The sequence below is a fragment of the Panthera pardus genome, unplaced genomic scaffold (genome assembly GCF_024362965.1).
Source record: "Panthera pardus isolate Hobbes unplaced genomic scaffold, ASM2436296v1 HiC_scaffold_2, whole genome shotgun sequence".
Lineage (NCBI taxonomy): Eukaryota > Metazoa > Chordata > Mammalia > Carnivora > Felidae > Panthera > Panthera pardus.
Genome location: NW_026526765.1, coordinates 133,000,654 through 133,027,185, shown reverse-complemented (window position 1 = coordinate 133,027,185; position 26,532 = coordinate 133,000,654). Strand labels below are relative to the sequence as shown.

The 26,532-nt window shown below is 40.6% G+C and overlaps 1 protein-coding gene across 1 annotated transcript in view; it reads right to left on the bottom strand.

Moving 5' to 3' along the window:
* Window positions 1-270: 270 nt before the first annotated feature.
* FBN2 (fibrillin 2) overlaps window positions 271-26,532 on the bottom strand; it is a 255,858-nt gene continuing 229,596 nt past the window's right edge. Inside the window, exons 56-65 of the mRNA XM_019422114.2 lie at window positions 19,667-19,792; window positions 18,135-18,341; window positions 17,003-17,128; window positions 14,671-14,793; window positions 13,149-13,265; window positions 12,417-12,545; window positions 10,704-10,823; window positions 5,439-5,670; window positions 4,091-4,262; window positions 271-2,264 (exon numbers count right to left, since the gene is read on the bottom strand). Coding sequence (XP_019277659.1) covers window positions 1,890-2,264; window positions 4,091-4,262; window positions 5,439-5,670; window positions 10,704-10,823; window positions 12,417-12,545; window positions 13,149-13,265; window positions 14,671-14,793; window positions 17,003-17,128; window positions 18,135-18,341; window positions 19,667-19,792 — 1,727 coding nt within the window. The 3' untranslated portion in view covers window positions 271-1,889. The remainder of the gene's footprint in view (window positions 2,265-4,090; window positions 4,263-5,438; window positions 5,671-10,703; window positions 10,824-12,416; window positions 12,546-13,148; window positions 13,266-14,670; window positions 14,794-17,002; window positions 17,129-18,134; window positions 18,342-19,666; window positions 19,793-26,532) is intronic.

Genomic DNA, 26,532 nt, shown 5'->3' with positions numbered 1-26,532 from the left:
GTGTGTGTGTGTGTGTGTGTGTGTGTGTGGGGGGGGTGCTCCTAGCAGTCTTAGAATCTATGCAGAAGGAAAGGACCTACTGTCTTTTGAGTTTGGCCTTCTACATGAATATGATCTTACATTGTAATTGTCACTTGAACACTCCTGCTTACTTTGTGTCACAGATTGGACAGCATTCTCTTGTCTTCCTACAGTTGTGCCCTGGCCGAGCCCTCCCCCACCCACACACAAACAGGGATTGTAGTCCCATAAAACTCTCAGCCAGAAAACTACCCCAAAATAAGCTTTATTGCAAGACAAGTGTCATATTTGGTACATAGACCTACAAAAACAAAACCAAAACCATAAGTTTTTCCTCACAAACACTTGATTACAAATTTACACTGTTTCTTTTTATTTATTTATTTATTTATTTTAGGTATTAAAAAACAAAACAGAACAAAACCCCAAACTGGATATAACTGGTTATGAATCTTTGGTCAGCACAGGTGTGAGAGGAACAACCCGGAGCCTGCATGTGCTTCTGGCCATTTCACATATGAGGTTTGGTCACCGGTCCAGGGACAGGTTCTTGGGTTGAGAAGTACACAGGGACGTCCTTTTAATTAGCACGTCCCGGTACAGGATCTTTTCAAAATGACTAAAGCAAACTAAACATCAATTCATTGTACAAACATCTTTCATACACAATAGGCTATGATAAAACGAGGCATATGGTGTATAACTACAGTATTAATGAAAATTCTAAAAAAAAAAAAAAAATGGATTCAAAACAAAACAACATATATTCCTTGGCTGTACTGCATGATTTGTTTGCACATATGGCAGTCCTGAAACAGCTTGAACATAATAAATGCACCGTTAATCTAAGACAGCACCGAACACTAGAGAACGCCAGGGGTCCCTCTGCGAAGGACCGGCAGTTCCGGAGCTGCCTGCGGCGCCACGCATGCGCGGCGGACCCTGGGTAAGAATGAGGTGGTGTGGGGAGCACGCGGGCTTCCTTGAGGTTCTAGGAGGAGGAGATACAGTACGGTCTGGCCCTGCAACGCTACTGGTCTCACAAGCAGTCAAGGTATTTTGCTACAGTGGTTGCGCCTCATCTTCCGTTGCCTGGTGTGTCTGCTGATGTGAAATATCGTCACGCTGAGCTGCTGTGGCTCTGATCGCCTTTATCCAGGATCTAATGGCATTTCCGTCTTTTCAGAGTATTCATTACACGGCCCATACAGCTCTGTGAGGCTTTCTTTAAAACAATCGGATGTGTACCAGTTGGACGACTGGCAGAAAAACCAAAGGAAACATCTCTTGAATCTACTGGATTTTTAAAAAGCACCTCTAAAAGACATAGTTCAAATTTATAAATCTAAAGAAAAACAAGTGAGTTTCCCTTTTTTGTTTACATAGTTTGTTCATTTCTCCATATATTACTGCATTAAAAATAAATAAACATCTATATTTTTTTTTAATTAGCAACTATAGCAAAATACCCAAAGTGTTACAGACTGCTAACAGGTAAAAAAAAAAAAAAAAAAAAAAAAAAAAAAGAAAAAAAAAACTCACATTATTTTTGTGCATTTAGTGCCATATGCTGATCTCTTGAACATTTAATTTTAGTTTTTTTTTTTTTTAATATATTTTAAAGTGAAGTTATATAAAAAATACAGTAACCACGGTTGCCTCTGTACTCAAATCTTTGGCCATACCAGAGTCTCAATTATCCCTCCCTGTGAGGGTCAACATTCTGCAGTCTGAGACAGGGAGGAAAGAAATAAAAGTTGTCTTTCCCGCCCCCCGCCCCCATCTTTAAAATTAGTCCTTGATTTCTCAGAGGCTTCTGCAGGCTGGCTGTGCAGGGATTTGAGCCTGGAACCAGGTCTTGTAAGGGGTTAATAGAGCTGAATCTGCAGCCTCATTCTGAGAGCCTCCCCGAGCTCCCCTACGAGGTAGTCATCCTCATTGTGGTCTTCCAGTTTCTTCAGCTCCTTCTTCTTGTAGAGAGGGATGCTGGTGATTTCCAGTGTGTATGTGCCAGGCACCAGCTTCTTCTTGGCCGTGTGCAAGTAGCTGAGCCCGTTTCTTTGGTGGATGCGGAAGATGCCCTCGTCGTTCCCTTGGGAGATGACATAGCGGATGTGGTTGTTGAGGGGCTCGATGGCGGGCATGAGTTCTAGGATGTGCTCCTTTGAGCCAAGGCCCGAGAGGTTGAACTTCATTTTCATGGGGCTGTCCATGTCGACGCTCTCCAGACTGATGTGTTCAACCTGGAGGAAGAGCAGGAAGGGATGTGGGAAGAGATTCGGAGGCAGAAGCAGAGGGACTGGGAAGGGACGTGTTGCTGGGGCTGCAGCCCCAGCAACCACCCCGTGTAGGCCCTGTGCCAGAAACGCTTGTGAGGGAGGCTGCTGTGACTTCCTGTCAGCTGGGGGAAAGGTCAGTCCCACAGAGCTGTCAGCCCTGAGCTGAGCCCACAGAGAGCGTTCACATTTAAAAACATTTTTTGATGAGTTTGTGGAATAACATGCTGATTAATAATTTAAGAAATGATTATAATTTTTTTTTCTGGAGTCTAAATCAGAAGTGTAGCTATTAGCGAACAGCAGGGACTATCCTCAGAACAGTCTTCATTGTGAAGGCTTGGTGTGATTTGTGAGGCCCCCACACCGTGAGTGCAGTGCGTTTACTGGGTGTTCGGCGTTTTTAGTGCAGACCAAGGGACCTGCAGAGTTTTGGGCTTGGGTTTGAGTCTGCTTTGGTTAAAACAAAAAACAAAACAAAACAAAATAAACCAGTGGGGCCAGGCCCAGATAAATCAAGTCTCACTTGGACAGAAGGATGGGAAGTTTTAGAATTCTATTTTAGTAATACTGGAAAAATCTAAAGCTCTGAGTTGATGCCTTTAAGTCAGAAATGGGCTCTGGTGCTGCAGAAGGGCCCATCAGTGATCAGACAGAATCCTGTGCCCATTACCACTGTGGGAAGTTTTAATAAGCAAAATTTCTGGATTTTTGGTTAGGAGCACCGGATGAATATTTAAACATCAGTTAGGTACCTCCGTCAACTTAAGGTAAATGTAACACTGGCTTGTTTATTATTATAAAATAGAACCAAAGACATTTCGTCTAGAGAAGTCTAGTCTTACAGGTAAGGAAAGTTTCTGAAGTTCAGAAACAAACAGTTTCAGTTCAGAAAACTGAAACAAGTCCTCTAACTCACACAGCCAGTCAGTTGTTTTCTTTGGTGGGGGAATTTTGCAGTAATGTTAACTGAAGAAGGTGGTGCTAGCCCTGATCTTTGGGCAAATCATCATCTGTGGATACCAACCAGGTAATAATACCTGGTGACATTTACTAACATGTCAGGCACTGTTCTGGGCACTTCACAGTGTCAACACCATCTTCTTGTCAGCCTTCAAGGTTAAGTATTTTAATCCACATTTTATAGGTGAAGAAATTGAGGGAGACAGAGGTTAAGTGAACATGCCCCATGAAACACAGGTAGTAAGTGGGGAGGGTCAGGGAACATTTCAAACCACGTAGGCATGGCCTTACCTTTTAACTACTCAGGTAAATGTCATTGATAGCAAAGACCCACGGGCAGGCAATTCACATTTTCAGTTCCTTACAAAATACACTTTACTTGGAGATAAAAATTTTGTTTTCTTACAAATGTCATAGAATATGAGACCTTGTTGCCTTATCTACTGAGAATTAAAAGCAACCTGGTGTACTACATTTGTATAAAACACAGATGGACACATTCAAAATAATTTGTTATCTCAATCATTTTATAATAGCTATTTCTGAGATGGACACGTTTTTCCCTCTCGCACAAATCAAAAACAAAAACATAGGATCTGAAACTATGACTGATAAAGTCCCCCCCCCACCCCACACACCCAGTCCTTGTGTTTTCAGTTAATACTGCCCCTAATTTTGCCGTGCCTCTGCCATATTGTGTCTGTTAATTTAGTTATGACCTTTCAACAAACTGTTCACAGAGGCTGGAACCTACGTTAAAGTTTACTGCAGAGTATGCGCGACGGCGTGAGGATAAAATCTTGTGACAGAACCAAGCCAGGGTTACTCACGGTAGTGGGCTCTGGGTCGTGAACGCTTCTCTTCTGTCTGCCGTCTTTCTTAGAGTAGCCATTGATTTTGCACTCATAGCATGCTTCTGGGGACAGAGCGTTTTCCTCGTCCACCTCCGCATCCAGGGACAGGTACTGCCCTTTGTTAAATCCCATTCCTGAGACGCAGTGGCTATTGGCAATGAGAAGCAAGGCATTGTGAGACTTCACAGGGTGTGACCACAGGGTTCCAGTGGGAGACCAAAGACTTTTTAGAAACAGGAAACCAACAGAGTAAACTCTAAGCTCAGAAACACCAACACCTAATAGTCTTGGTAACTCTTCCCTTCAACACTTAATACACGAGGTTCTCCCTCATTTTGAGCAACATTCTTCTCAGAATGAGCCCCGGGCTTCTCCAATTTTCATTCCTATTTAGACTGAAGCACTCAGGTATAGTTATATCAAGAAGGTTAAAAAACAAAACAAAAGCAAAGTATGAATTTCAAAAGAGAATGCTTAAGAGAATTTCTGTTGCTTTACAAGCCTGAAGCCTGTGCTTGATGCTCTCAGGGTGTCTCTCTGCTTTAACAGCTGGGATTTCTGAGCTCCTCTTAGGGTTAGTGAGAGTCACTGAGTTGGCTGTAAATGACCTGTTGTCTGGACCACGACCTTGGTTTTCAAGCATTATCAGGTAGCAGGGGTGGACAGATGAGTCCGCACCCCTCAGTGCCTGACTCACTCCCTGTTCCTTCTGGGGAAGGTGACCTTGACTGACTTGTAAATTCCCATCTTCTGTGCTGTGTGAGGCCCAGCTGCCTTGAAGGAAGGATGTGGGTGGCCAGCACCTCCAATGTGCTTGAGACGGCTCACTTGGGAAGGTGCCATTAGCTGGCGGGAACCCAGCCTTGTGGTGGTGCCACGCTGACCAGGCACATCCGCTCTGTGCACTATACAGCCAGATGAGCAAAGAGAGGGAAAGACTCCCTCCTTAGGGACCACTGGGTTAGCACTTGCCAAAATTCATAGAAAAATCTCGGGTGAAGCCATTCCACTTACACCTCATAATCCAGGTGTCAGTGACAACACGGGAGCAGGGTTTTTAAAATGTCTCTGGCCTTGAGGGATCTGAGTGAATCAATTCAGGCCATTCTGAGGGGCTGGAGAGTGACACCTGTATAAAAGCGGGTCTCAAGTTCACCACAGAGGAGGCGATTCTACTGCACCTCACCCATGTGCCTTCCTGGCGGTCCTCCTTCCCACATCCCAAGTCCTCTGACCAGTGCTTTTGCCTCCCGGGCAACATTAGCTTTCCCTTAAGTGTCGGGACCGCGCTTGCTTCCCAGCGTGGAGAGGTGGGTAGCCTTACCCCTGTCCCACTCGGTAGTAGCCGGGCGGGCAGCCACAGAGGTAGCCCCCTTCTGTGTTGGAGCAGCCATAGTTGCAGGGGTTCTTGGAGGATGAGCACTCGTTGACATCATGGCAGGCGCTGGAGAACTGGTCGAAGGAGAAGCCGGAGGGGCAGACGCACTTGTAACCCCCCAGGGTGTTGTAGCAGGAAGCGGAGCCACATGCATTGGGATTGGAGCATTCATTCTCGTCTAGGAACACAGAGTAAGAAACTCTTACCCAAGGGAGGGGGCGGGAGGTGAAGGAGAGCCTGGCTGTCAGAGGAATGACAGTTTCGCGTGGACATACCTCTAGAAGCGTATTTAAAAAATGTTCACTCTGATGGTTGATTGGCAAAGCTTATAAAATTAAAAAAAAAAAAACCCAGACAAAATTCCCCTCACTTAGGGCTTTAAAAAAACCCTGGCCCTCCCCTTTAATTTTCTGTCTGTGCTTTATTTCTGAATAGGATGGCAGCCTTTGGGTACAGATGTAGGCAGTCTGCCGACTGAACAACTTCTATTCTTGGAACCTAAGGTTACTTCAAAAGCCTGTCTCTCAGATCCAAGGAGATACAAAGTACATCACTACATTTCAGGGGCCACAGGGAAGGAGAAATGGAGAATGACTCCTTATGGGTGTGGAGTTTCTCTCTAGGATGATGAAAATGTGTGGGAGGTGATGATTGCACACTCCTGTAAGAATATACTGAACACCACTGAACTGCACACATTTGTGTTTTTAATTTTTTTTTACCGTTTTTGTTTCTGAGAGAGACAGAGACAGAACGTGAGCAGGGGAGGGGCAGAGAGGGAGGGAGACACACAATCGGAAGCAGGCTCCAGGCTCTGAGCTGTCAGCACAGAGCCCAGCTTGGAGCTCGAACCATGAACTGGGTCATCATGACCTGAGCTGAAGTTCGGTGCTTAAGCGAATGAGCCACCCAGGAGCCCCTGAACTGTACACATTTTGAAAAGATGAATTTTATGATATGTGAATTATATCTCAATTTAAAAAAACCTGTTTCTATACACATTTCCATTCCCCTAGCAATTCCCAAATTCATTCTATGTGGGTAGAAAACATATGTAAAAATTCAAATACTATGAATTACAAAGTAATTAAAAGAAACATTTAATTTAATTTATTGAACTGGAAATCTAGTATGCTTTTAACTACTTGAGAACCCATTAGGTGCAGACAGTATCTTCTGGGAGAGGTTTGCATTCAGCAAATGCTAACCTAGCTTTTACTAGTTTAATAACTAACCTTACACTGTACATTCCTGCCTGCAGGATAATGACAGGTTCTACTTTCAGTCGCTCTTATTTTTACAAAAATCAAAGCCTGATTGTGCTTTTAACTGTGGAGATTACAGTTTTGCTCTTCACTGCCTGGTTGATACATAGCATGTGGCTTGACTCCTCTGGGCTTTATCATAATCCACATTTCACCCTGGGCTCAAGTCAACATCTGCTCCGTGGAATTCTTATGACCCCAGTGGAGCACAATGTGGCTGTTTCCCTGATACGTGACAAGTTTACGTTTCAGCCCACGTGAGGAGACGGTCCATTTGCAAGGAGATGTGCGTCTGGAACACAACAGCTACAGGGAGGTTTACGGGGGTGCAGGGGCAATCTCCGAGCCGAGGCCTCTCAGGAAATTTAACTCCATGAAGTAAAGCCCACAAGTTACCAAAAGGATAGGTGTGAATGAATTAGGCAATTTTTGTGTCAGGATTATAGTTTCAGAATTAGACCAGCAAACAGAGAGTGCCGGATGTACAACTTGATAGGATTACTTACTATGTATGAGTTCTTAGTCTTCATTTCATGGGGAGAAAAGTATTTAAGTGAATTCTTAATAACTAGGCTACCTCGGACATAGGCGTAACTGCTGTTTTATTTCTGTGTTCAAAAGACTTGCAATTTTGCCATGAAGGCTGACCTGCTTCAGTCATTAAATCTGACATTTATATGCAGTGTTTCTCTCCTAACAGAAAATACAAATTAGGTTATAATTTAACAAAATGATCCTGCTATGAATATAGGATTAGACATTCTGTTAGGTAGGAAAATTACCAGGGAAAGGCAATTAACTGAGTAAATTGCATTTACGTACTGTTGACGAGAATATTTAAATATGTGTCATGTTTTTCTAAGCTCCATAATGTACTCATTTGTTACAAATGTATATTGTGGTATATTTTTGTGGACTCAGGTAATCTCACTTGTAAAATATTTTCATGTTTAATACATACTTTGTCTCATGCTTCACTGATTAATAATTTTTTTCCATGGGCAAGTGTTAATATTCACTTATTTTCAATTTTGAATAATTAATAATGGTTGCAACAATTTGGGAATGTTACCTACCTACATCGGTACAGTGTATGTGCCACAATGTTATAAATGTTCTCTGGCAAGTGGCTGGAGACTTCTTAAAGTGTTCATGAGAATCAAAACCTTTCTTTAGTGTTGGGGCACCTGGGTGGCTCAGTCGGTTAAGCATCCAGCTTCGGCTCAGGTCGTGATCTCATGGTTTGTGGGTTTGAGACCCAGGTCGGGCTCTGTGGTGTCAGCTCAGAGCCTGGAACCTGCTTCAGATTCTGTGCCTCCCTCTCTCTCTGTCCTTCCCCCATTCATGCTCTGTCTCTCTCTGTCTCTCAAAAAATGAATAAACGTTAAAAAAATTAAAAAAAAAAAACCTTTTTCAGTAGTAACACAAACTGTCATTTTCCTTAAGTTGGCAACAGTATTACAACATTGTAGGCTTACAATTTAATATTATTAAAATTATCTGATACACTGACTATAACAGTTTGGTCCCTTCATTCTGTATCCTTCCCCCTTCAATCCTATGAATGACTAATGATATTTACACACACAGGTAACAGATAAAAATAATTTGCGGCCTTTCAGCTGGCATTTTGTCATAATTCTTGTTCTTTTGACAAGTTGTTGCTTTTATTAGTTCCTGATGGTTTAATTCCATCCCTGCCATATATTTGAGTTAAAATTCCAACTGGAATTATGTGTGTTCAAAGCAAGGAAGTCAGCAATTAAAGTAGAGACCAGCTGGATTCCTCAACCTTGAACAGAAGAATCTGGAAACTTCCAAATAAATCCCTGCTGTTACACTGTGTGAGCTTCTCTGGGGTGACTGCCTTGCTGAAGTGCCCACTTGGAGGATCCCACAAAGGGGAATTAGGATGCACCATACATGGGGCACCTGGGGGGCTCAGTTGGTTAAGCATCTGACTGTTGATTTCAGTTCAGGTTGTGATCTCATGGTCTTGAGATTGAGTCCCCCCGTTGGGCTCCATGTGGAGCCTGCCTGGGATTCTCTCTGCCCCTCCCCAACTCGTCTCTTTCTCTCTCTCAAAATAAATAAATTTTTAAAAAGGATATATACTAATATTAGCCTTGATCTTAAAGTCAGACCAATGTAGTGAAAAACTATATAGATATTTTTGCACTAGATATTTATAGGCAGAAGCTTCAGCAAACTTAAGAACTTGGAAGTTGAGATGATGTTCCATACATGTTCCTGTTTATACTTATGGTCACTATAAAAATGAGAATTCTTTTTAATAAGCTGACACATAGGAGATATTAGAAGATCATCCTTTGGCTGTAATATCCACAGAATTAACTGAGAAATCCATGTTATTTACTAAGTGGAGGGTCTCCTATTTTATAAACAAAGCAGTGTCATTGTTTTATACTGTTTTAACAGCTATCTAAAAAAGTACTGTTCTCGATATTCTTAAGTGTATTTATTACGCCTATACTTTGCCCCTGTTTAAAAATCAATAAAGCAGGGCAAAAGGACATTGGCAACATTTTTTGTCTGTGTACAGAAAAACAAGTAAATTTACTAAATCATTTTGACTGCCTAACTTACACCATTGTGATAATGTTTGAAAACTTTGCCCTTAACTTCTTAATCATTAATGGCTTCTGCATTTCCTTTCATGAGTGTCTATTTGTGGGGGTGACAAAAGCATCTGTCTCTGGCCTGGCACAAGACTGCAACCCTCTTTGTGACTTTCATAAGACTTGGCTTCCCTCCTTTGAAATCTATCTTGACTTTCTCTTCTCAAATCACTACACCGTCATTAGAAATTTCTTTTGAGAAGACCACAAAGGATAAAATCAGATTAATTTATTTAGTGGATGCTCACAGTGAAATATTTGGAAAACACGTGGAGTAATTTAAATCACTACAGAGGAACAGGAAAGCGCCCTGCTGTTTCTCTGCAGGACCACTGTTCCCCTCTCTGCTCAGCTATGCCGGCATCTGATGTCACAGCCTGTTGGATGGCATGTCTATGAAGTGCATTCAGATGGAGTGAAGAAATGAGGCCTGTGCTAAGTCAATCAGCTGGCTATTCAAGTACAGAATAATGTTCTCTTTGATCAGTCTGTCCTTAAAAGGAGAACTGCTATTGACTATTAGCAATGCAAGGAACAGAGCTAAAGGTCTACACATTTTATTTTATAAATGCTTTTCTCTGGAGTTTTCAACAGAATTAGCTCTAACTAGATACTTCTTCTACCTTCAAATACTTTAACCCTCTTCATTAGATCTATGTAACTGAAGAGCACAGATGGATGGCTCTTATTAAGCTGATGTGAATTCACTTAGATTTATATGAGGGAGATGGATGGGTAATTCTTCAACCCCAAATCTAAAGATAAGACATCAATGATGAAAAGCCCCAGACCTTGGCAAATGAAGACGATGATTGTTGACACCACTTTTACAAAGTTAAAAGTACATGTAGTAGAAATTTCTAATTATAAAAGCTCTAGTTGAGTTACCTTTTAGGGCCTTAAAACAACATTTTTATTCCAGGTATTTTCAAACATACACAAACATAGAGACTAGTGTAACAGATGCCCGTGAAGGACTGGCTTTAAAGTTCTAGGATTCTAGGGGCAGCTGGGTGGTTCAGTAAGTTACACATCCCGACTCTTGATTTTGGCTCAGGTCATGATCTCATGGTTCTTCGGGTAGACCCCCATCTCTGGCTCTGCACTGACAGTGTGGAGCCTGCTTGGGATTCTCTCTCCCTCTGCGGAACTTCTGCTGGCTCCCTCTCTCTCACTCTCTCTCTCAAAAATAAATAAAGTTCTAGGATTCTGAGGCTACACTGAAGCATCAACCTTTGTTAGTTCATTTTATGCACAGATACTTTAAGGTAAGAAAGGCAGATGGTACATAACAAGCAGGAGCTCACCGACACACTGATTCCACTGGTAATGCTGAATATACCCTTGAGGGCAACCACATCTGTAGCCTCCCAGGATGTTCTGGCAGCCATGCTGGCACCTGTGGTTTCCATCACATTCATCCACATCTGCAAAAACAAGCCCAGCATGAGATTCACGCAGACTTGCCTCTACTGTTCGGACGTGCACTCCCAACACAACCTGGGCTAACTATCATCAGGGAAACTAACAAGACACACAAAGAGGCTGTGAGCTTTTCCAAGTCACATGGTTATTAGGGGTCATCACAGATGGTTCTAAGAGCCCACCTTCTTCTTATGCTGTCCACCGGACCATCTCCTGTCAGTGCTTTCAATAACATCTTCATTTCAGCAAATCAACAATAGCAACCACAAATGTTGTGTATATTTTGGATGGATTAACTGCATATGGTGTGATTTATTTGGTAGGTAATTGAAGCATATTTGCATTACATATTCCAGTAGATTCAATAGTGATTCGGACATTTTATTCCTCAATTTCAGGAAGATACAGCACTACAGAGATACCATTCAAAATTAAATTTAAAATGTAAGGATTTGAATGTTATTTTTAGATGTGATGGGGTATTCTTACACATCTGGAATAATTTCTTTGTTCGTACATGCATATTCTTTGGGAATGATACCTGAGGCTTTGAAATCTACCCATAAAGAGTAAAATAAAATTGACACGTCTGATGTGTGTACAGCAAATTTATATGTATAATTAATAAATGGTATGTGGATGGTCACAAGCTGAACTCACAAGTGGCAAACAGCAGTACATTCAGAATACTTTAAAATTTTCAATGATTTCAAATATAAAATGTTAAAATGGAAATTTTTAAAGCCGAATTTTTCTTGGCTGCAAATTAGATATATAAATCTCCTACACTTCTTATAAAGAGTACATTAAAAACTATGAATATATTTCTTAAATCAAAGGGTGACTAAAATCAATAAAGACATAAACTGCAATAGCTTATAAAAAAATGTAAGGAGATGTATATAGTCCTATAATTTTTTTGGCATAGGTATTTTGCAAAAGATACCAATTCTAATAAATTAACACCTGTGATGGAAATATTAGAGAACAGTTTAATATTTTGTCAGGTATAGGCAGATTCTTAATTTATTCCCAGTTAACCATTTCCTTGCACTTCACAAGAAATACCTATTGTGGGGGGGTAGATTTATAGAAAATGCCCATTGTCGGGAAGAGAGTGAATCAGGAGTTTCAGAACAAATGAAATGGAAATAGCTCTCACTTTCCCCAGTGCTTTTTGTCGATTTCTGCAATTCTCTTTGATAACTGGTTCTTTTAAGACTTAACTTTCACACATGTCGTTATCATGGAACAAAGCCCCATGTTTTTTTCTGATCTATTTGTATACTACTGTAAACCATATTAGCTACAGAATTCTCTTGCAGTTTTTTTTTTTTTTTAGATCAGTAATTATGTAAAGACAACACTTACTTTAAAAGCCAGTTCATACTCTCAGAATTTTGGTTCTACCACATTAAAGTTTTCCTCTGCCCCCAGAATGATACATGAAAATCTAAGAACAAAAATCAGTTCCTGAGTTCTATCTTGTTAAGTACTTTCTTTCTTTTGAGATGATCTCATTTCTCATTTAGTGGCTTGGGAGTTAAAAATAGTTTGCTGTGTTAGATCAAGGATTTTTGAGCAAATAAACTGACCTTCACAGTTCAGTCCAGTGGCATCAAGAGAGAACCCTCTTTGGCATTCGCAGCTGAAACTTCCAGGCGTGTTTTGACAGATTCCTTTTGCTCCACAGAGTGAAGGCTGAGACCCACATTCATTGTTGTCTAGCAAAGCAGGAAGGAGGAATGTCAAGCTTCCTAATCATTACCTGAGATTTCACTATACAAAGTGAAAAGTGAGGTATGAAAGCCTAAGTTTCAAGATGTGAAAACTTGAGAGAAATGTATGGCCAGATTCATTGTCATGTTAGTGGTAAGAAAAGGACTATTTCAAGACATGTGAAGTTATAGTGTGTCTTGGGTTGATCGAGGACATGATTTCTGATAACGCAGACTGAAGGTCTCTTAACGTGTGTGTTTTCTAACATAAAATAATCCACCATGTTCGCTAGCATGTTGTAAATTACAGTGAACCTTTATCCATATTTTGTCTGAATACACATGGTTATATTTAGAATGCAATAGAAAGGCACTGTTTGGAATACACCCTACCGTGCTTGTGCTTAGTTGGACCTTAACTATTTTTTTCCTTTGGATATTATTCTTGGGCAAAAACACCTATATTATTAGCCACATTTCTAGACCACTAATTATGACGCATTGGTACTAAATATGAGTATTGAGCCATTCGTTATTCTCCACTTTAAGTATGATTTTTATGCATCTACCAAGAGTTTGCAAAACTAGCCATTTGTAGTTTTGTCTTACCAATACAAGCAGTGTGGTGCTGTGTGAAACCAGGTGGACATTTACAGGTAAAACCTCCCAGAGTGTTGACACAGAGGAACTGGCAGTTGTGCTGTTTGGTTTGACATTCATCAAGGTCTGAAATGAAAGAGAAGCCAGTGAAAATCAGAGCAGAGTCACCCGGCTGTGCATTCTTTCTCATGAAGCCACAGGATGTGTACATCTTCCATTGGGAGTATATTGCCTAGAGTTGTGCAGGAAGCTTTACAGACTTCCATATGTGTATGGCAAGCAGTTCCTTTTCTCACATGTCAGCAGCATAAATATCATGGGCTGCTCTGATAGGATGGCTAAGGTGATACATAACACAAAGTTTTCCTAGAATAAGAAAGAGAATGGAGGAGTCACAGTGGTTTATACGAACCGTTCTCAAAGCGAATATCCAAAGGGTATAATTTTTGAATTTAATGCACAGTTCAGTACATGGCTGGTCACTTACTCCTATTAAAAGAGGGGTTAAATAATAATAAAAAGATCTGGAAATTGATGAAGATCTGAAAACAAACACTGAGTCAAGTTCTCAGACTCCAAATGAAAACACCATCATAAATACAAGAGGAAGCAAAAAAACAAAAACAAAAACAAAAAAAAAAACAAAAAACAAAACAAAACAAAACCCAAAATACAGCATCTGTAATTCTGATCATAAATGGAATTTATATTTGAACTAACAGAAAACTGAAAATGTGATTTTGGTTAGATTAGAACTAAATATATTGAAGTAAATATGCACAGCAATATAAGATGTAAACAACACTAATTCATTATATTAAAGCTTAAAAAGCACACACTAGTTGTACTCTTAACAACGTGCAAAATTAAATTGATTCCTGATGGCTCAGTAAATAGGTCAAAGAGAATAGTACTGCTTGCTATTATTGTTAGTACTTTTTTTTTTTCGGTATTCCTTGGAAATAAAACTTCATTATTCTTAAGAATAACCTGTATTTCAAAAATTTAAGAAGGAATTTCCTCAGTCCATTGATTTTATACTGGTGAGGTTTATGACAAAAATGAATGCATGACTACAGCATTGGAGCCACAGTAATGGTCTAACTTAGTTTGATAATTCCTTTCAATACTACTAAGCAAAAAATTTTAAATTCAACCATTCATTTTCAATATTCTGCGGTAGACATATAATAAAAGTAGTTTAGAGAAATAAGATCCTCCATAAGCAACGAAAGAAATTTGATTTCAGTTATTTGTTTCAATCTCTTCCCTCACTGTTTTTTGTCTTATGTAATTTCATTTTATTTTGAATTGTGTGGTTTGCTAGAAGAAGCAAACTGGGGTAGTTTGGGTTTCAATGCTCTCTGCCCCCTGCACGTGTCCTTCAGTAGAGGTTTCTGTGCCATAATAAGGTGGTCACTAGGAAGATGTGCTTTAATGAAGGAGATACAGGTGGAGGAATCCTGGACTCGCTAGATTCGGATCCGAAAGAAGAGAGACAAGGGTCAGAAATGCCAGAGACTTCGCTCACCTTTGCACGTCTTTGCGTCCTCCTGTAGGACATATCCCCGGGGACATGAGCACTGGTAGCTTCCCTCAGTGTTCTTGCAGATGAAGTTGCATGGTTTCGGGGACTGAGAACATTCATCAAGATCTAAGTAAGAGTGATATGAAGATTAAATTCTTAGTTTCAAGGAGCAACTGGCCTCCTTCCTCCCTCCATATTCTTACTTCATCTTTTTCTTTTCCACTTCAACTTAAAATGGAAAAACAGCCAGAGAGAAAAGATGCACGCAACAGTGTCCTTGAGAGTAACGTACTGGTTTACTTTGTAGAGCAGTCTATGATTCTTGGATAAATGTAATATCTGGACAACTGTGCGGGTTCAAAAAATCCACCACATTGGTTTTTTTTAAATTGTTAAATATTTAAAAAAAAATTTTTTTTAACGTTTATTTATTTTTGAGACAGAGAGAGGGCATGAATGGGGGAGGGTCAGAGAGAGGGAGACGCAGAATCTGAAACAGGCTCCAGGCTCTGAGCTGTCAGCACAGAGCCCGATGCGGGGCTCGAACTCACGGACTGCGAGATCATGACCTGAGCCGAAGTCGGCCGCTCAACCAACTGAGCCACCCAGGCGCCCCGAAATTGTTAAATATTTTTGAGAGAGAGAGAGAGCGTGTGTGCACAAGTGGGGGAGATGCAGAGAGGGAGACAGGATCCCAAGCAGGCTCTGTGCTGTTAGCACAAAGCCCGACATGGAGCTCCAACCCACCGACCATGAGATCACAACCTGAGCCGAAGTCAGATCCTCAACCGGCTGAGCCACCAGGCGCTGTGCCACTACATTCTTTAGATTTATGTATTTTGGTTTATAGCTTGAGGACCATACTCTAAAATGTAAGAATTTCTTTCTTCCTTTAAAAAAAATTTGTTTATTTCTGAGACAGAGAGACAGGGAGAGGGAGGGAGGAAGAGAGGGAGGGAGAGAGAGAAAGAATGAGAATGAACAGGGAAGGGGCAGAGAGGGAGACACAGAATCTCAAGCAGGATCCAGGCTCTGAGCTTTCAGCACAGAGCCGGATGACCCGATGTAGGGCTTGAACTCATGAATCGCGAGATCATGACCTGAGCTGAAACCGGACCCTTAACCGACTAAGCCACCCAGGTGCCCCCAGAGTTTCTTTCTTCGGACACTGTGACACACGGGTATGGAAGACGTTCTCTTGAACTGTTAGCTGCCATGCTAAGCACCGTGGGGCACCACAGATCCAGATTCAAGTCTTCATGCTGGCCCACCGTGCGGCTAGACTCGGGCCCAGGCTGCTAGACTACACACACACCACCAGCAGGTTCTCTTTGCTGTCTGGTCCTTATTTCCCTCCACACCCTCCCTGCAAGATGGCTCAGGCTCTGAGTCACTGGGTTAGGGGTCACAGCTCCTTTCAAGGCGGCCCTCCGTGTACAATTTTCTCCTCCCAGGGTTCAGTGACATCTCCCTCTTCTCTTTTGGCACAGCCCCAGCACACAGCACTGTGCCTCGCAGTTTCTACACACTCTGCTCACATCTTTATTCAAAACAACTGTCTTTAAATCGTCCCCACCTTTCAATATACTACCTCTTTACTGCTAAGACTGTCAGACGGCAAACAATCTCCATTTCTTCCTAAAACATACTGATCCATGCCTCCAGAATGCCAAAAGCTCATGATCAACAGCCTGTTCTCAAGCACTCTCATGCCCAACCAAGTGAGTCAGATGCTCACTAAGAGTCAGTATGGGTTTTCTTAACCTTTTCATCCCAGGTTGTTATTAAAACAGGAACTTGAATAGAAGTAAAGCTGCAAGGTAATTAAATATGGAGGAGAGAAGACTTTTTTTTTTTTTTTTGGTCATCATTGAAAACTAAGTCGAATGCTTTGGAAAGACTTGATAAAGGCAAGCCTCCCACCCCTGCCCTTAACTGTTACGGAATTCTGTGTGTGAGACAGTAAGAAACTGAATCAGAAAAAGAGACTGTAAAAACATAGAAGGATTCTGCCCTGAGACTTCTTTCCAACTGGAAATGATACATGATGCTTAATTGGTATGTTTTATGCCAAAAACAGCAATGAGGAGCAAAACGCATTCTCTCTATATATGCTAACACACATGTCCAGAGTCCGAAGTCATTTTGTATTAAAATATAAAATGTTGAAACAATATTTTTGAAATAATTTTTATGCTTCTCCAATTGAACACTTCCTGATGAACTGAACAGTTCTGTGTCCCACACGCTCCATGGTAAACACACTGCATTGACAGAAGTGACCTGTAGGTAATGGGAGCTGGCCACCCCCAGAGGGAGAGACGCGGCACCTTACCTACGCACGAGGTGCCGCTGATGTCTGTGGTGTAGCCAACCTTGCAGAAGCACCGGAATGAGCCCATGGTATTGATGCACTGACCATTGCTGCAAAGGTTTGGCATAACTTTGCATTCGTCGATATCTGTGGGCAAAAACAACCCCAAAATGAAAACAAACGTACAAGTTAATATATATGCGGGGATAACGCTGGTGGGAAAACTAAGAGAAACGAAGGAAGTGACGTGAGAGAACTAGCAACCAACATCCACAGTGCTGCTCACTCCAGCGGCTGGCAACATGCAAGGGAAAGAAAACTATTCTGAAGTGACCGGAAGAGATACATCCATGGAGGCTAGGTTGAAAGCCCTGCTTAAGTCTACTTGTTTTGCAATGTAAGTGTGTATTATTTTGGCGGGATATATACAGCTACCTCTCTGAAGCTCAAGTAATCTGGAATTTGTGGTGATCTCCTATGCCCAGACCTCATATTCACAATGGGATTCGGCTCTGAAGAAAGGGTTTCATTAGCAACGTAATCAGGCCCGGGGCTAGGAGTCTGTGTAGTAATAGAAGAAAATGGTATTTTTCAGGACATCAGTCTATCAGGTGGTTGTACAGAAAAATGGAAACAGAGGACTAATGGGCCAGAGGCTAGAATTTACCTCCAAAGTTAGAGCCTTTAGATATAAACTGCTTAAAAGAGGAATGGGCTCAGGAAGGGGAAAAAAAAAATTGGAAACCACTAACTGATAATGAGACTTGCTGGTTTGTATATACGTTGCAAACTGACTTAGTCCCTGTGCACAAATAGGCAACACGTATTTAAGTAAAGCAGGTATAGTTTGGGGGGTTACAAGCATGGCCTTTGGGGTAAGACGGGTATGTTCTGTTGCTGAGTGCATCCCTTAGAAAGGGTGTGATCTCAAGAAAATTACTTACTGTTACCAAAGCTTTCAGTTTTCCCAGTCAATCCTACCTCTTAAATACTAAGACTGCATCTTTTCCAGTCTCCAAATCATTAGCAAGAAGCGTATACAAACACATGTAAGTATTTCAGCTATCGTATCAATTTTTCACTTTTCCTTCTGGTTAACCTAAGTTAATGCTCATGGTATTGGTAGCGTGCGTCAATTTCCTCAACTCCTTACCTCTTCCATCAGTGGTATATCCTGGGCCATGAGGACATATCTTTTTGTACTGGGCAGTTCCCGGAAGTGGGCAAAGCTCACACTGGTGACCCCAACCTCGCCCCCCGTCACAGCAGCATTCGGACTTTGTGACGAGATTGCGACTGCTGGATGCCATCTGACACATCGTCTGCAACACCTCGGCAAAGCAGAGTCCCTGTCGATTGTCTGAAATAACAACGAGTTAATAAGCATCAGTGACATGGTGCTGACACTTCATTTTCATCTTCAAGTAAAATAGGACCATCAATGCTTTTCTTCCTGGCGGTAATGTTTTCAAAGGTGAGTACTCTTCTATGTGAACAGCCACACTGCCTGACAGTTTCATGAACACAAAGGTGTTAGAGAATCCGTTCAAAGCATGTTCTTTTACTAGAGTTTATTAAATTTGACAAAAGGTGATACTATCCTTTAGAAATAGATTTATTTTTCTTCAATCCATCAGCAACTAGTTGATAGCAAGCTATCATTCCTGCAGAATGCAAATAAAAGGAAAATGAAATGAAATCATTTCCCTATAAATAAGCAAATGAGTATCAGGATTTATTTGTGGAAATTCCAGATGATGTTACAATGTTGGTACGTATTCAGTCCAATCTCATATTTTCTGCATCTAAAAGAGGGTTCAGACATTTGGGCTAAGTGGTTTTTTTTTTGTTTTTTTATTTAGTATAAATAAAGGAATTTCTCTGATGTAAATAGGCAAATAAATCTTTAATATGAACTATCCCAGTGAAAATATTATAAACAAAAAACTACATTAGACTATGTAGGTTATCTTTTCTATTTCCGGAAAGATTGGTGGTTAGTAAGGGTCTAGATTGTAAATAATATTTATTTTCTTGACTAACAGTTTCCGAGGATTTAACGCAGGGACATCATTTGGAGAATCTGATATAGCTGAGCCATTCTGTTTTTGTATCAGTGATGAGTGCTCTTATTTCTCGGTTTGCCTTAAATTTTCCTCCTCCATACATTTATACCTGCTCATATTTAACTGAAATGGCTTATCACAGAGGTATTTTAGCATTAAAATACAACATAATGTCTGAGCTTTATATTTTCCACAAGAGAATATTTTGTAAAACATTTTTTTCTGTACCGTAAAATAAAAATTAACCTTCACTACATTTTTGAAATGTGGCATTTACTTTAATATTATTAATACAGCAAAGCTTACCTCACATAGCAAATATTTTCTTATGGAATTAAATCATCTCCTGATGTAAGTTTTAGTAAAGTCACATTTTCCATAGAGCTTAATTAATCTTAATTTTGAAAAGACTATTTACATGACACATAGATGTGCATACAACACATGGGCAGAAATACATCATTTTAATAGATGGGTCCCTTCAGGAAGAGGCATATTGGATTACTCAGATTGGGGGGTTTTATAGCAGACAAGACTATGTATGTAGAGCCCTTCTGTGATGACCTCATAAAATGGATGTTTTACTTACCAAGTACAATACAATCAGGTGTCCACTTACCAAGGCATTCGGTGCCTGAGGAACTTGACTGAAATCCTTCACTACACTCACATCGGTAGCTCCCGATAGTGTTAACACAGCGCCCATTTTCACAAATTCCTGGCTTGGTCCTGCATTCATTTTCATCTTTGGGAAAACAAATAGGGTGAATAATGAGCAGAGTGTAAAATGACCATTCACAAATGATCCTTAAGGGAGTTACATCTTATTTAAAATGTCCCCACCAAAATACCAACATGATGGGATAAAAACTAGTCATATGTGAACATGGATTTATTTTTAACTCCATCCAGGAGGGTTCTTTCTTAACAAAATGTTTTTCTTTTTCCCTTCCCTTCCTTGTGGGGGAGGTATGGTCGTTTGATGGAAAATTGACCTCCACGAGGCATAAACTTGCCCCAAGACACCAGACAAGGTGAGGAAGAACTCTGGGGGAGAGGGTGCCAGTTTACACGATATGGGAGCGAGGCTGGGGGCTGAGGGGAGGGGGGTGTTAAGGAAGGGTGGAGAGTAGGGTAAAAGCCACACAGGCAAGCATGAAGCGCAGGCTCCCAGACTGGCTTTGAGTCAAATCAGAGGAGCAGCGTGGTTTGTGAGGACTCTTACTGGTTGGAGAAATTTAGGGAGTTCTGCTCTTTTGGTTGGTGATAAATCTATTAGGGCAAAATGGTTTTCATTAAAATCTCTTTTATCTTTACTGGGTTTGATATTCTGTAAATTTTGTTTGGGGCTTTTTTTTTTTTTTTTTTTTTGAAGCTATGCTATCAAGAACCTAAGAGAGCTTAGGACAATGAAATATTTTTTATAAACTGCTTTCATCTTTATACTTTTTATATTTTTTTGTCAGGATGTTTTTGTTTTTGCTTTGTTTTTGGTCAGAATGTTTTTTTCTTATTTATTTTTTACTTTACATCCAAGTTAGTTAGCGTATAGTACAATAATGATTTCAGGAGTAGATTCCAGTGATTCATCCCCTACATATAACACCCAGTGCTCATCTCAACAAATGTCTTCCTCAACGCCCCTTGCCCATTTAGTCATCCCTCCACCCACCACCCCTGCAGCAAACCTCATTTGTTCTCTGTATTTAAGAGTCTCTGATGTTTTGCCCCCCTCCCTGTTTTTGTATTATTTTTGCTTCCCTTACCTTATGTTCATCTGTTTTGTATCTTAAAGTCCTCACATAAGTGAAGTCATATATTTGTCTTTATTTAATTTCGCTTAGCATGATACACTCTACTTCTAACCACATTGTTGCAAATTATACTTTTTAATCTTTAATTTGTTGATATTTAAATTTTTTTAATGCCTATTCATTTTTGAGAGACAGAGACAGAACATGAGTGGGGGAGGGGTAGAGAAAGAGGGAGACACAGAATCCCAAGCAGGTTCCAGGCTCTGAGCTGCCAGCACACAGCCCCATGTGGGGCTCAAACTCGTAGACCATGAGATCATGACCTGAGTCGAAGTCAGATGCTTAACACACTGAGCCACCCAGGCACCCCAAATCTGGTGATATTTATTCTGCCTGTGCTTTCTTTTTATCTGCACTTGCCCTCAGTATTTTTTTCCATCCCTTCATTTTCAATCTCCCTCACATTCTGATTTGGCACCTTTCTTACGAACAGCATCAGGCGCTGGGTTTAAAAGGAATTTTAAAAAGTACATCTGTTTTTTTAACTCACAGTTTATAACTATCATGACTATCATGACTGCTGGTATGTTTGGATTCTTACCTATCATTTTATTGTGTTTTGTATCTACTATGGTCTTGCCCTCTTCTCTCAATATTCCTTAGACTAGTCTAGTTTTCTATGCCCTCCTCTTGTCCCCACCTGTGTCTGGAAGTTGTAATTTTCTTAGATCTTGTTTGTTAGATCTTGTTTTTAAATGTGCCTCCAGGATCTATTTAAACCAAATAACAAACTTTCCTGTATCCCTGGCTTACCACTGCTTCATGTATACTATAACTTCCTTTTGCATTAATTAAAACAAAATAATGGAGTATCTCGTTTGGTGGTCATTTCACAGAGTCATTTCATTATGGGTGGTAACTTAATTTAGAACATTTCTGACAATGTCCTATTTTTTGTTTATTTCCTTACTAGACTGAGTATACAGTTTTAGTTCAGAATCATTTTCCCTTAGAACGTTTGGAAAATATTGTTCCCTTGTTCTCTTTGATCCAGTGTTACTGTTCATTTGTAGGAAGTCTGGGTCTTCTCTCTGGAAGCTTTACGGGTTTTCAACTTTGCTCTCAGCGTCCTAAAATCCACTATGCCGTGTCTTGGGGAAATTTTTCCTCCCTTGTAGGGAAAAAACAATTATTACACAATCATAGAAATACACAAATTTTAAGATTATTTACAAAAATATTGAGCTAAGTTATAGATTTAAAAAAAGGAACATTTTTTTGTATATTGTGTACTATGTAGTGTCTGTTATTTCTAGAAGTTGAGGGTTCAAGGTCAGCCTTTTTGATCTAATCCTATCCCTGATGTCATTAGCCTTTATTTTGATTTGTTTTTTAGTTGTCTGAATTATTTTATTTTTTGAATTTTTTTTAAGAAGGGCTCTTGTTGGATAGACGGAGTTCCTCCATGTCTGGTGACACATAATAGAGCTTCTGTACTTGAAAGATGGCTAGAGAGGTCTCCAAGTTTTAGATTACTTTTGTTCTACTACCAGTGGTATGAGAATTAGTGTGAGAATTTGTAAAAAGTAGCTTGATTTCTTTTTCTGCCTTGTAGATACTTTGTTTTTCTGCTTGGTTGCCTGAAACCAACGTAATTCACTTTTTTCTTTCCCTTTTTCCATTGTTGAAATTTGTAACTTCACTAGGGAGTGTCTTGGTGTGATGCTGCACGACCTCTAGAATTTTGATTGCTAGCATTCCACGCTTTATCCTTTGAAAATTTCTCAATGGCATGAGGATTGCCAATTAGTCGCCTTTCCACTGTTGGCTACTCCTAGAGCACTTAGCGCTGTCTACTCCGTGCCTAATGCAGTGCAGACCCATAGGCTAGAGGCAAACACACTACCAGGATGGTCTCACTTCAACTCGCGATTCAAACCTCAAATGGGAAGTAACACTCCCTTGACAATCTTACTGTATTTCCTAGTGTGTCCATGCTTCCATTTTCTAAAATGACTACTGTGCAGGGCGACAAGAACTCCTCCAACTCCCCACTATGAACCACCTATCCGGCCCTCACTTTCAAACTCTTGTCTTTTTCAGCAGCATAAAGATTCCCTGGTTTTTCTCAAAGGCCAGTCCTTGCACTTGAACTCTGGATTGCCTTCCAGGAGTTTACAGTTCTCCTTTTTCACTGAGTTATTCTCTTAACACACATGTTCTAGTAACTTCCATCTTAAAAAAACAATCTCTTTTAATAATGTGTCATACCTCCACCTACTACCTCATTTGTGGTCCCCTTCAGGACAGATTTATTTCTTTTTTCCCTCCTCAGAACTCCTATTTTATTTCCAGTTTATTGAGGTATAGTGTAAAAGGATTCCTCTGTCGAGTGAATTAACACACCCATTACCTCACATATTTATCCTTTTCCTGTGAGAGAATATTTAAGTTCTAATCTCTTAGCAAATTTCCATTACACGTACAGTGTTGTCAACTGTGAATCACCATGGTACACATTAGATCCTCAAACCTTATTCATCTTATAGACTGTAAGTTTGTACCTTTCTACCAACCTCTCCCTATTTCCCCTACCTCAAGCCCCTGGCAAACATTTTTCTACTCTTTCCGTGAGTTCAATTTATTTACTTTTATTTTTTTAGATTCCTCTTATAAATAATACTGTGCAGTATCTGTTTTTCTCTGCCTGGCTTATTTCACTTTGCATAATGCCCTTTGGGTCCATCCACATGTTATCACAGATGACAGGATGTGTGTACATTTTCTTGATCCATTCATCCACTGACAAACACTTAGGATGTTTCCATACCTTGGCTATTGCCAGTAATGCTACGATGAACACTGGAGCTGACAAGTTTTTGAGATAATGTTTTTGTTTCCTTTGGTTATATACCCATAAGTGGGATTGCTGGATTATATGGTAGCACATATTTAATTTCCTGAGGAACCTCCAAAATCCATACATAGTGGCCTTAGTAGTTTATGTTCCCACCAACAGTGCCTAAGGTCACAGTGCACAAGGGTTCCCTTCTCTCCACATCCTTGTCGACGCTTGTAATCTCTTGTCTTTTTATGACTGTCCATCCTAACAGGTGTGAGGTGATATCTCACTGTGGTTTTGATTAAAATGAAAACCTGATGACTAGTGATGAAGAAGTCACCAAATATAATTACTGCTTCTCTTTCTATATCGTGCAATACATCTCAGCAGCATGATACAGGAGTGACTGACCACTCTCTAACTGCTCTAATGAAAAGTAATTGAATAACCCATCCTTTTAATTGTCATGAATCCTACACTGACCTGGAGAACTTCCTCTCTTGCTGGTCTCTCATTTTTGTCTTTTAAGTATTTTCCACCGCACTAGATTTTGGAGTGTTCAGAGCTCAGTCACTGCGTTCTCTTTCTTGGTGTCCTCATCTGATCCTGTGATTTTTAAGTAACTACCTGTTTGCCAATAATTTGTAGTCCTGGCTCATAAACAAATCTGTGTACCTGCTGTTACTGCTTGGAAGGCTCATACATTTCTGACAGTTAACTTGGTCGAAACATTTTTTTTTTTAATTTTTCTGTGTTTCCAATCACACCTGCTTCTTCCAGTCTTTTCCTTATCATTTAATAGCCATCCAATCAACTATTCAAGTAAACTGCTAGGATTTGTCTTCTCTACCTCTCTTCCTTCTTCCATATCCAATCAGCCCGTCATTAAGTTCTGTTGATTATGTCCAGAGTACATTATCAATCTAAGTCCCTTTCACCTCTGGCCCTTATCTGAGCTTCCTTCAGCTCTCATTTAGATGATGAAAACAGCCACCTAAGTGAACCCTGCTTCTACTCCTAACCCCTTGTGCTGCATTATCCACTAGGCAACCAGAGATCTTTTAAAAATGTACATCAGGCAGTAACAATAACACAAGCGAAATTTTACTGTATGCAAAGCATTGTCCTAAGGGTTTATATGAATTAACTTATTGGATCTCCCCAATAATCCTATGAGGTAAGTGCTCTCCTTATTCCTATTTATGTTTAGAGTATGAATTTGAGGCACAAAGTGAAGCCAACTTGCCCCAAATCCCAGAACTAGGAGACATAAATCTAGGTTTCTCACATTCATTGTCCATCTGCAGGGCTGTACTCTAAATCCCTCTACCATGGTGCACGCACCACAAAACCAGTCTCGTTATTGTGGCCTGCCGTGCCCGTGACCGCCTTGGGACCTCACTTCACACTCCTCCCCTGGCACAAACTCTGGCCACACTGGCCTTCGTTCTGGCCTGAGGCATCTGTACTTACTGCTATTTCCTCTTCATTTCTAGGCCCCGGCTCAGACGTCACCTCGTCACAGAAGCCTTCCTTCAATGGATCTTCTCAAATAGATCCCATTCAACCACTAAATCTTACTTTCTTTAAAAGACGTACCACTATATGAAATTTGTATGTCGATTAGTTGTTTGTTTGATGTCTGTTTCTCCCTGAGCAGAATACACATGACTCGAGAGCAGAGTGGGGGCAGGGGGTGCGGGGGACACCCTGCCCTAGTTGAACACCCTGTCCCAAGAACCACACAAACAGCAGGTGTTTGATGAAGTGTAACTGAATAAATGACTATTCTGCACTAGCTTTTTGTGGGGCAGTGTGTTCTCATATACAGGCTTAAATATTTTCTACAAAAATTTAATTCCACACATGCTCGAACATGTTCCAATTTTTTTCATTGTTCCTTTTTTTTGGGGGGGGGGACTTCATTTATGCAATGTTGGATTTTTTGGTCTTCTACCTGTACCATTTTGTTATGAATCACTTCCATATCCACATTTTTGCTTGTGTTTTCATTTTTGCTTGTGATTGGTGTACCTGGGTGGTTCATCTGGTTAAGTGTCCGACTTTGGCTCAGGTCACGATCTCACGGTTCACGGCTTTAAGCCCTGCATTGGGCTCTCTGCTCTTAGCGCAGAGCCCGCTTCCGATCTTCTGTTTCCCTCTCTCTCTCACAATGAAATAAAAATACTACAAAAACGCTACTGTGACTAACCTCTGTGATGGCTTTCTTTCCTCAGCTCTGCTACACCATTCTCTCTTGATACTGCTCTATCTTCATTTTCAATATCTTCTCTTATAATTTGTATTTAACGGTGTCTCTTAAAGATTACAAAAACTATTTTTCTAAACTTGTCCTCTTCCATTCATGAGGTGTTCTGGCCCATTTCTTGTTTATTTTCCTTTCTTCTCCTCCGCCTCATACGTATACGTTAGTTGCGGTCTCGTGTAACTCCTCATCTTTGATGGCCTTTCCCCAGGTCTACTACATGCTACAGCACAGCGCAGAAGCGCATCACCAGTGCTGAGCAGGGTGTGACCCAGCTTCACTTCCCGTCTGCTGTACTCTGCTGTACGAGCATTCTCTCACCACATCAGTTATGCTCTCTGCCCGTGGGGCATGCGTACCGAGCCTTTTGTAGTTTAGGAGGTCACTGTGGCTCTGAGTAAAGTCCTCTAAGTCTTGTCAACTGTTTTCTCTTTTACTTCTCTGGCTCTTCACACCGAGTGTCGAACTGGTTTCTCTCATTCACGTGTGTCCCTAATCTACTCGAAGATGCTGGATGAATTCTTTAAATCAGGGTTGGTCACTTTGAGAGATATCTGTATTCTGCTCCAGTCTAAAAAAAGTATGTCACTGAGCCTCAAAAATACCTATTTCTGATTGAAAAT